The sequence below is a fragment of the Plasmodium malariae genome (assembly GCF_900090045.1).
Source record: "Plasmodium malariae genome assembly, chromosome: 12".
Taxonomy (NCBI): Eukaryota; Apicomplexa; class Aconoidasida; order Haemosporida; family Plasmodiidae; genus Plasmodium; species Plasmodium malariae.
This window is the reverse complement of record NC_041786.1, coordinates 2,620,894-2,632,928: the sequence shown is the minus strand read 5'-3', so window position 1 is coordinate 2,632,928 and position 12,035 is coordinate 2,620,894. Positions and strand designations below refer to the sequence as shown.

At 24.2% G+C, this 12,035-nt stretch overlaps 3 protein-coding genes across 3 annotated transcripts; 2 read left to right on the top strand and 1 right to left on the bottom strand.

Moving 5' to 3' along the window:
- Window positions 1-935: 935 nt before the first annotated feature.
- PmUG01_12066800 (conserved Plasmodium protein, unknown function) lies at window positions 936-1,577 on the top strand (the record flags this gene model as incomplete). Its single annotated transcript, XM_029006904.1, has 2 exons — window positions 936-969; window positions 1,222-1,577. 2 exons carry the CDS (start codon window positions 936-938, stop codon window positions 1,575-1,577), a joined length of 390 nt encoding a protein of 129 aa, XP_028863347.1.
- A 136-nt stretch (window positions 1,578-1,713) lies between these two features.
- CPR (NADPH--cytochrome P450 reductase, putative) lies at window positions 1,714-4,290 on the top strand (the record flags this gene model as incomplete). Its single annotated transcript, XM_029006903.1, has 1 exon — window positions 1,714-4,290. One exon carries the CDS (start codon window positions 1,714-1,716, stop codon window positions 4,288-4,290), a length of 2,577 nt encoding a protein of 858 aa, XP_028863346.1.
- A 1,023-nt stretch (window positions 4,291-5,313) lies between these two features.
- On the bottom strand, window positions 5,314-10,598 carry PmUG01_12066600 (zinc finger protein, putative; the record flags this gene model as incomplete). Its single annotated transcript, XM_029006902.1, has 2 exons — window positions 5,314-8,337; window positions 8,544-10,598. 2 exons carry the CDS (start codon window positions 10,596-10,598, stop codon window positions 5,314-5,316), a joined length of 5,079 nt encoding a protein of 1,692 aa, XP_028863345.1.
- Between the last annotated feature and the right edge of the window lie 1,437 nt (window positions 10,599-12,035).

The following is a 12,035-nucleotide window of genomic DNA, read 5'->3' as shown; positions in this document are numbered from 1 at the left end:
TGTAAACTACCGCAATTAGTAATAATTTGCTTAAAGATATAAAATGTTGCTATAAAAGTATTATAAATCCAATATATGTCCAGCCTTATACACAAATGAACTATGTACAATTTACTTTTTAAAACATTTTTCAAAAAAATATAAAAAATGTTCATTTAAAGGGGACCATAAAAAATAGAGGATGAAAAAAAAAAGAGCCACGGACAAAAAGAGTAAAAAAAAAAAAAAAAAACATACATATATACATATATTATATATATATATACATATATATATATATTAAATTTATGCTATATACATATTTATATGTACGCATAAGTAAATTTTATTTGCGCATATGCTAAAAAAAAATATATGCACAACGAAATATTTTTGTTTTTTAGCTAACGGAAAAAAAAGAAGCTATTTTGTAACCTTTACTTTTTACATAACCGTTATAAGAATATATTTATGTTTTTTTTGATAGTCAGTTAAATAAGTATTTATACGTTTAATTTTTTCGTTTTAATGAATCGTTTATTTAAAATTAAGTTCTTTTTTTGTCAGTCTATGTAAGCGAAGTAGTTCTTTTTTAATATAGAAGAGTTATATTTTTGCGCTCTAAGTACGAAAATATATGAGAAAGAGTAATATAAAAATTTATAATGTTGTTCAGATTATTTTTAAACTCAATGTAATAAGCTAATATAAAAATAAACCCCTCATATTCTGTAATTTAACTCTTATATATATGTATTATATGTTTAATTTAGCGCTACTGTAGAGGTCACTCCATTACTTCACCATTTTGATTTTTGTCATACGTAATATTCTGTGATAATAATATTTAGATCCTTGGATTAGGTACATATGTATGCCGGTTGGTTCATTTTATAATATTGCATTTTTATATATTTTCTTTAATTTTCTTTTTAACTGTTAAATGTTTAATAATAATGATAAGTTATCAAAATTGCGAGACAACGACAGGTAAAAAAAAAAATGACTTGAACCAATGTGTATTGCTCATGCGTGGGAGAGGAGAAATATGCTAACTCTATAAGTTTATTCTTATATATATATGTATTTATTATAATTTGTAAATTTTATTATCGTACCATCAATTGCAGCATTTTGTAACCCATTTTTGTCTTTTTTCCTAAACCTCATTTTTTTTGCTGTGTCATCCCCACCACCTTTAATATATGTTTACCACGCATGTTGTTACTGCATCTTTTTCAGGATTAAAGGAGTTAAGAAGTAAGAACATAAACGAAATTGCAGAATTAATTAAGGCGTTTAAGGAACGGAAAAAAAATTTAGACGCAATAGATAGCAGCAATGAGAGGGAGAATATAAAAAAGCTAAGAAACTTCGCAGAGAACCAAGGAAATTGTTTTACTTTATGTAAAAAAAATTTGTATGAAAGATTTGAAAAAGATATTATAGAATATAAAATCTTCAGTAATAAGAATAGTATAAATTTCGATGAAGATAATATTAAAAAATTAGAAAAGAATTACAAAGATATAGAACAAGAATTATGCCTTAACGCTTGTTCAAAAAAGTATGGTCATTTGCTCAGAGACAGAATGTGAAGGTTACTCATAATTATATAATGATACAGTTATTGTAGTTATATATATATATATATATATATATATATATATATATATATGTACATAATATTTCTTTTTTCATCTTTGCAAAGTAAGAGGATTTTGCATCTAGATAATGTTTAACAGTACGATGGATGATGATATAAAGAAGAGGAGCAAAATTTTATTATTGTACGGTTCAGAATATGGCACGGCCTACGACTGCTGCAGAAATGTTTTATATGAACTGTATATGCATTTTCATATAGATTTTTTTTGCTTGAATGATGTAAATTTAATGAGCTTTTATAGATATGAAAATATTATTATAATTGTTAGTACAACAGGATATGGTTGCTATACACATAACATGTCCAAGTTTTGGAAAGACTTACATAAGACGAACTTAGTATTTTATGATACCATGAATTTTCATTTATTTGGCCTAGGTGATAGTTCATATGATAATTATAACATTGTAGCTAAAAAATTAAGAAAAAAACTAAAATCATTGGATGCTAATATTGTTAATTATAACTTAGGTAATTATCAACATCCTTCAATGCATTTTACAAATTTCAATATTTGGAAGGCGAACGTTTATGAGTTTTTAAAAAAAAATTTTTTTCATTTTCAAATAAATGATAATATTCCATGCTTGTTTAACGTAAAGCATATATATAGTCATTCTAAAAATGAACAGCAAAAAGATAATGGAATAAAAATAAGCCAAAAAGAAGAAATCACAGCTAATAAAAATGGTAAAACGAAAATCAAAAAAAGCAATTCTTACAAAGTAAACACGATAAAGGATGATAATGTAACTGCACCATATGATGAAACAAATAATGGAAAAGTTTCCGTTGTGGTAAATGTAAATACGAACAAATATCAAGCAAAGGAGGAGCAGTTAGAGGAATCGTGCACTAACATAGGCGGTGAAATAAATAAGGTGGTAAAGAAACTGCAATACGAATATTCAAATTTGGAAGGGAAAAAGTGTCATAACATTTATGAGAACAATACTCTTAGTAGTGATAATATTATTACAAATTATGCAGATTTCAGTATAGATGAATATTTTTGTAAGTCGTCAAATTTCATGAAATTTGAAGTGTTAAAAAATGAAAAATGTAGTGATGAATCGTATCATCAAGATGTTAGATACATTGATTTAATAGCCCCAACACGATGTTTTAATGTGAGCGATTTAATAAAAGTTCATCCATTTTTAAATGAAGAGAAGACAAAAAATATTTTAAATTTATTAAAAATTAATTATAATGATTATATAATAATTATTCAAAACGATCATGTACATTGTACAAATAACACATTTATTCCTGTTAATAAAAAAATAAAAATATTAGATTTGTTTATATATTTTCTAGATCTTAATAAAATTGTTACTCCTTTTTTTTTTTTATATTTAAGTAAAAAAACAGTTAGTGATATACACAAAAAGAAATTTTTACAACTTGCTGACACGAACAATATTTCAGATTATTTTTCCTACGTTTATCAAGATAAAAGGTCATATTATGATATATTTTTTGATTTTTATAATTATATAAAAATTGATGTGTCCTTTCTTATTAACACATTACCATCTATTCAAGAGAGATGTTATTCCATATTGAATACTATAGATTCTTATTATTTTTTAAAAAATTTTAACTTTTATAATTTGTACTACTTTAGCACAAACCCAAATTTTTCTTGGATTATTCATATTTTGAAATTAAATTATTATATAAATAAAAAAAAAAATGCGTTAAACATTTTGTCTTCTTATACCTATAACATAATGATGGAGAAAATGATTTATTCGTTAAAATATACCAACATAATAAGAAATAGAATAACGCAAAATAAGATAGATATTATTGAATTATTAGTGTGCTTATACGAAACTACAATAAATAAAAATAAAAAATGTGTTGGACTGTGTTCAGATTATTTAATAAATTTAAAACCTGGCTCCTGCATTTATGCCAAAATTGAAAATAGCTTATTATGCACAAATAAAAATATATTAAATCTTAATTATAGAATTATTTATATTTCTATAGGAGCAGCTTTCAGTAGCCTACTAGGGGTTATTCGACATCGCCATTATTTGTATAATCGTCTGTATAAAAACAAGCCAAAGGAAAAGCAAAACGAAAAGAAAAACGTTTATTCGTCATGCAACTCGTTCAATAAAGATCTTCTTTTCCTTGGTTTTAGAAACAGGTTAAACGATTTCTATTTTCAAGAGGAGTTACAAAATTATTTATATTTCAATTATATATTTGTGGCTTTCTCCAGACTCGAAAGGGACAATTTTCTCTTTTATAACGAGGAAGTTCAAAAGTGTTCACGTGATAATACATATAATAACTCGACAAACCCGAACAAATATTTCGAAACAAGAGAAAATAGAATTATTCAAATGAACTACGAAGAAATGAAACAACTTTTGAAAGAAAAGAAAAAATTATATGTAACTGATCTAATTTTGATGTTACAAGACATGATTTATGAACATTTAAAAAATATAAATACAATAATTTTAATATCAGGAAAATCTCGTCCATTTTCGCAAAATTTAATTAAAATGTTTGCTAATATTATAAAACAAAAGGAACAAAATAAAAGCATGGAAGAAATAAATTTATTTTTAAAAAAAAAAATAGACGATTTCTCTATTATATTAGAATCTTGGTATTAATTCTTTATGTATAGAAAGTAAAAAAAAAAAAATAATAAGGGAGCAGCGAGGAAAGTCATGTATAATACGATAAGAATACGCACATACATATATATATATGTATGTATGTGCATATTTGACAGTTATTTAATTGTAGCCCTTCGCAGAACGCGAAGCTCTTTCTTCGTGCGCCCATTTGTGTATATTCACATGAACATATGTTGTATACATATATATATGTATATACGCATATATACATTTACGCACCATTGAACGTATCAGTTAAATGAAATATTACAAAAAAAAAAAAATAAAGAGAGAATGCATATAATGAAATTAAAAACAATAAGACTTAATTGTGCACTTTTATTTTTAATAATTTTTTAAACCTTATTGCATAGAAGGTAAAATTAACAAACAAATTATTAAGAACACACGCTTACGTACAATATATACGGCACACGTAAGCAATGTGAAAAAAGGGAATGGACATTTGGATGAAAAGAAAAAAAACTAATGGAATTGTAACAACATACGAGAATAAAATCTAAGTAATTGTCTATTTTGTAAATTTCCTTTTCTCACATACTTTTTACATCATGCATATGATTTTCATAGTGACAACGGTATTTATTATTTAAAATTTTTTATTGAGAAATAAATTAAAATATTACTTTTTTTTTTTTTTTTTTTTTGCAACATTTCTACAAAAATGTAACAAATGATATAATCTGTTAATTTGTGATATACTATACTACTTTCCATTTGCTATTTTGTTATTCTACTATATATTTTTTTTTTTTTTGTGAAGGAACTGAATATAACATAAATAGCGTATTTTTATATACTTTTCAAAACCTTGTTTTTTTCTTCGCTCCTTTAAAAATATATAATTTTAAAAAAAGTTACGTCATAAATAATTTAACTTTATTTATAAAATATAATTAGTAGTAGCTGTGAAATTTCATCCGAAGCAATGTATAAGCCTTATGACAAAAATACAAAACTTGCTTATGTTTTTCTTTTTTCTTTTTTTCACATTATTTATAGAGGACTTTCGCATAATTCACATTTGGTTCTTTCAAAAAGATTTTCGTATGTACACATGTTGCACCTCTTCACTTTGCTTTTTTTTTTAATGGTGAAGGTAACATTGCCTTCTGATGCATTCAAATATGATTTTTGGTTAAAAGCAAAAGGGGTGTCGTTCGTGTTTTCGGTACATTTATTATGTTTATCTTTTTCACTGTTCCTATTTACATGATTAATATTTGTACAATTATTATTATTATTATTATTATTTTTTTTGTTCCTGTTGTTCTTACTGCTGTTACCACTGCTTCTGTTTATCTTTTTTTTGTTTTCTTCTATTGGGTGAAGAGACGGGAATTCTTCAGCAGTAAATGATTCAATACGCACATTTGCGATGTTCTTATTTCTACAATCCTTTCCTTTTTCATTATTTTTATTTTTTTTTGTTTTATTTTCGTCGGCCTTAATATTGCTACAAAGTGAAGGAAAATCAGAATACATAAAATCTGGTGTCGTGCTTTTTGTACATGTTATTTTTTTTGCATTGTTCTCATTTTCCTTATTAATCTTCATGTTATTTACTACTGTCTTATTAGGTGAAAATTTATTTTCCTTCTTATTTTTATTTAACGTAACATTTTGACTAACGACATCTGAGCGATGATCTTTATTTCCTTTTATTTTATTACTATTTTTGGCGTTCTTACTACTATTCTTTTCGTTTTTCTTGCTGCTCTTGTCTTGTTTTAATAAAAGTTGAACAGTATCCTCTTGCTTCATTTCTGGAAGTGGAGGATACTCTAAATCGATATTCTGTCCTCTTGTATTTAAAAACTCTTCTTTGCTTTGTTCTACTTTGTTTTTATATGAACTTGCATTTTTATTTTTAATTTTATTTGGTGAATTAACCCTATTATTAATACTAGTAGACGCGTTTCTGTTTAATATGTTAAGTGTTTCTTTGCTGTAGACGCCTACTACATTGTTTATGCTAATACCATTAGAAGTAGTGTTCATATTATTGTTCATATCAAAGAGGGAGGGAAATTCTTCATTTTTTGAACTACTGCAACTTGTGCTTGAAAGCATTATACTACTTACATAAAAGTAAATGACGTACAATTCATTTACTTTGGTACTTTTAATTATATTTAGAAATCTATTTCTTAATGACAAAGATACATCATATAAGTTGACGTTTATTTTTGTACTATCCATATATTTCATTCTGTCCGATTCATTGTTAGTTCTTCCATTTTTTCCATTTTGTCCATTTGTTTTTAGAATTATTTCTATATCTTTTCTTATTCTATAATATTCTGGTCCGGTGGATAAACATTCCTCCAACGTTTTTGCATTTACAAAATTACTTAAATCTTTTGAAATACTAGTTAACGATGCCAAATCAACATCATATGATATTCTTTTTAATATATTTTTTTTATTTTCATTCGATATATTAACCATATTATTTATACAAGAGTCCTTCATATAAGCACAAAAATAGTTACTTAAAAATAAATAAAAGAAAGAAACTAAATTTAAATTTGGATCAATATAATAAAGTAAATCTAAGACTACCTTTTTTGATATATCCCATTTTTTATCATATATATTATTAATTATATTACTACTTTGAGCTCCTTTCCTTTTCGAATATTTTTTAATTAACTGATTCACATCTTCTAATTCTGAAAAATCTTTTTGTGAGTTAATTGCATCTAAGAGCGAGCTGCCATTCCCCATTTCGTTTTCATGTTTGCTCTTTTCCTTTTTCTTCTGAACTAGCGGTATTAATATATTATTATTATTACTGTGGTTGCTATTGCTGTTCCTGTTACTACTACAGTTTTTATTTATATCTCCTTTCGCATCTACCTTTTTTATTTTATCGTACGTGTCTTTACATAGTAAAGAAATATTCTTTACAAAAGTGTATACTCTTTCAAATCCGTTTTTGTCTATTTTAAAAAATAAAAAAATTAAATATAGAAAGCCATATTTGCTTAATTCGGCTAAGCTAATCTTCGCGTTTTGTTCTATTATTTTCCTTAGTCTGATCATATCTTTTTCATAATTGTATATATGCTTCGTTTTTTGCATATTCTCTGTGTTTTTTTTCAAATTATTACCTCGAATGTTATTGGAACAAGTATGATTGTTTATGGAACTATCAGCCTTGTTGTTAGTTGTAGAACCACTGCTGTACACCGTGGTAATAACTTTGTCCAAGTTCACACATCTTTCGTTTAGGTACAGAAAGAAGAACGCGTAATACAGGACAAATGATTTATGAACAATTATATGGAAAAATAGGCTTAAATAATTTCTTTCTAAATCTTCTTTATTATATAATAAAAAATCTATTTTTTCTATTATATAATCCAAAAATAATTTGAAAAGAAAAAAATTATTTTTGCTCATAGGAAAATCTTCCTCTATTATACTTCTGTTTAATTCTATTATTTCATCTTGTGAAAAATATAAATCAGAATTATTTTTCCATAAGTTTTCGAACACTTTTAAAATTATGTCCATATCTGTTCTCATAATATATAAAAAGAAATATTTTCTAGTACTAAAATATTGAACAAAATTTACTATATTGCATTCAACATAATAATCAAAATACCATGAATCATAAAATCTCTTAAAGTTGTATAGACATCTGTGACTATTAACGTCAAATGTTTTTTTACTATTTCCTAACTGATCATCATGTTCCAGCGAGTTACTAATATCTTTACTGTTCCTATCTCTCTTATTGTTATTATAATAACTACTAGTTCCACTAATACCACTGTTATTATTGCCATTTCCGTTAATTCCATTATTACGTATTTCGTTATATGATGCTCCTCCTATGGAGAAGGTTATCTTATTTTTCTTATTACTTCCTTTCTCTTCATGTTTCTCTGCTATATGAAAACACAAATCTATTTTGTTATCAAAGACAACAAATATGCATTGTTCATACAAACATGGATGATGCTTTTTCTTATAATGATCAAATAAATTTTCGTAATCTTTATATACCTAAAAAAATCAGTTAAATGAAGATGCAAAATATATATTGTATTCGTTGTGTACATAAATGTGTATATATTCTTTCGCATTTGTACATCTACATGTGTGTGCACATGTGGACCACAAAAATGTGCAAAAAAAAAAAAAAAAAAAAAAAAATTACAAAATTTTCCAATATTTTTTTCATTTTTCTTTTTCTTTTCGTATTTTATTACATGAAGGTGTAGCAGATCGTAGTAGACAACATCCTCTATTCCATTTTTTGCAACATCCTTTCCATCACTCGGATTCTTGTTAAAGCAAAACTTACAAAAGAAATGATACTTATTTATATGATTCATGAATGTATCGAAATCGTATAAATAGAACCCACATAAATGACAATATATATGCCTTGTTTTATATTTATTTTCAGATATTTTTTCTCCATATTCTATATGTACTTTCACATATTTTTTATAAAATATATTATATTCAAATAAAAAAATATTATCATTATTCCCTACACATATATCACAATACGTTTTATTATGTTCACCTATATGCTTACATAAACCACTTAAAGTTTTATAACAGTAGTTTTTTAAATTACTTAAATTATTTACATTGTCCAGGTTAGTAAAGCAAGCTTTAGAAAATATATCTATAACTTTAAAATAATCATCCGATAACTCTGATTCTTCCTCTTTTATGCAAACAAAATTTTTGGAAGGTTGTTGATATTTATCATATATAGAATCATTTTTTTTTCTTATTATATCCTTTTCACTATCTATATAAATTTTTTCAAAATATTTATCTGTTTTATGATTTAACTTAAATTTTTCTACTTTTTTACTTTGGATCATTACCCAGTATTCAATACAAGGAGCTAATAAACACACATAACTAGTAAGAAGTGTTGATAAGCTAAATATATAAAAATATTCATAAAATATTTTTTTTTCTGTATCAACAAAAATTTTTGAATAAAATGCATATCGTTTTAAAGAACTAACACAAGCGTTTAAAAGAAATTGTACTTTCTCTTTTTTCCTCTTTATATATTTCTCATAATAAAAAAATAAATACAAATTTTCACATTTTTTTGTTGCATTGTTACTAGTATTGCTATTACTATTATTATTATTATGACTGTTTGCTTCACTGTTCATTTTTAGGATATTTCGCAAAATTATAATATCATCATAGTATGATGAAAAGGCTTTTTTTATATCATTTTTTGTTGTTAATTCGTTTTGTCCTTTTAAAAAATTATCTTTTTTCTCGTCAATATTGTTATCTGTTCTAATTAGATCTTTTTCATTTTCATCTATTGAGCTATGTGTATATATATGATATTCTTCTAAGGTGCCTCCTTCCCTGTTTTCTCTCAATGAACGATTTATTTCGCTTCCTTTGTTCTGATTTTTCCTGTTAAAAAGATGTCCATTCAAGTCAGTAAGTTGAATGGTTTCTTTACTAAAATCATACTTATCTTTTTCTTTTTCGAGCAAAGTTTGTAGCAAATTGTCGTAAGTAAAATAGGTATAAAAGTTATTTAGGCAAAAAAAAATATATTCGTTACGTTCTTTACAAAAAGGACATTTCATTTTCTCTTTATCAAAATCATAATTATATTTTTCATCTTTTGCTTCTTTTCTTCTTTCATTTGATCTACTATTATTATTATTAAAATATTCAAAATTATCTATACCTCTCAGGGGATTACGATTAATTGTGTAATTCCTATACATATTATTGTTACTGCTATTGTTTTCACGAATATTACTATTTCTTCTATTATTATTTTCAGTATCATTTTCTTTTTTTTCCATATATAATAAACGATAAAAACATAAAAAACAGTAGGTATGATTACATTCTTGTATACATACAAATTTAATTAATTCAAAACATAAGCTACATTCTATAAATTTAAAATCTAGTTCTACTTTCTTTAAATCAAAATTGTTTACTCTGAATACTTCTTCCTTCATTTCTTTCAAACAGTACTTTTCATTCTTTTCTTTTTCTCGTATTATTTTTTCTACCTCTTTTTTTATTATTTTATTTCCATTCTTTTTTATATTATCAATTAAACTATTATAGATAATTAAATTATTTTCTATCCTTAATATGTCTGCATCGCAATAACTAAACAGTTTCCTTATATGATAGGAAATATTAATATACTTGGTATTTTCTCCTTGCGAATTTTTTTCGTCCTGACTTTTGACAAATTCATGCTTCTTGTTATTTTTAACAAGGTTGTCACGGCTTCTATACATTTTTTTTTTACTCAATGTATAGTTATATATATGTATATATAAATACATAAACACTGTATTCCGAAGTATCACACATATATATATGTATTCATATACCTATAAGTGATGTATAGGCAGTAAATGAAAAATTAATATATATATATATACGTTAGGGAATAATAAAATGGGGAAGGACTTTAACATTAAAAAAAAAAAAAAAAATACAAAATTGTCGCAAAATATGTATTAAATGTGTACGTATGTGTATGTACTATATATACGTACTGAATATATGTACATATTATATATTTATTTATTATGTAAATATATATACAAATATAGAAAACAAGACGACGAGATTAGTAAAAAAAAAAAAAAAAAAAAAAAAAAAAAAAAAAAAAGCTATACACGGCATATAAATGATAAATTTCAGGATTTAATATATAACGCAAACATGACATATTTTCTTTTAAAATAAATAAAATGGATTTATAATGTTGCTATGTATATATGTTGTATACATTAGTGTAATCTTTTCTTCTTTTTCCTTTTTCCTTTTTCCTTATCCTTTTTTTTTTTGTTTTTTTATCTTTATGGCTGTATATTCTGTATTCGTTGGTAATTATATTTCTTCATTTTGGTTTTATGTAACTATTAAAATAATATTTCTTTTTTTTTTTTTTCTTTTTTTAATTCTCCCATTACATATTTATAACATTTTTATTATTATATTTATCGTTATGTGAAAAATATAATATATTATAAATTTACTTGAGTACATCTTTTTAATACTTCAAAATACAGTTTATAAATCCCTTAATATTTTAACATGCAATGAATTATATATATATATATATATATATACAATAAAACATATAATTATATATATACATATAATATATATACTACGTAACAAATTTGTATATATATATGTAGTACATATATATTTGTTTATATAATATTATATAATAATACCTACTTATTTGCACATATGCAAAATACTAATGGTATTATACATTTCAACATATAATAGAAACTATATTATCCTTTGTTTCAATTTTTTTGCTTTATGTTTTGTTAAAAAAAAAAAAAAAATCATTTATACAAAAATTTCTTTAGCAGTCCAATTAAAAAAAAAAAGAACAAATATGATAAACGATATTTTTTCCATTTCTAATAGCACATGTATTTTACAATTTAGATGCCTTGTACATGTACAATTATGACTTTACAGATATCATTTTATCAATTTTATTAATTTTACCATTTTTATCTAAATATGTAATAAATTGCTAACATATTTGTATTTACTTATGTCAATATTTCATCGTATTATACCTTTATATGCCCATATTGCAGGTTAATAAAAAAATAACTCATTAACTTTAAATAAAAATAGAAAGTTTCCTTTGTTATATAACTTATTTTCGAAGCAATTATTAAAATTAAAAAAAACTA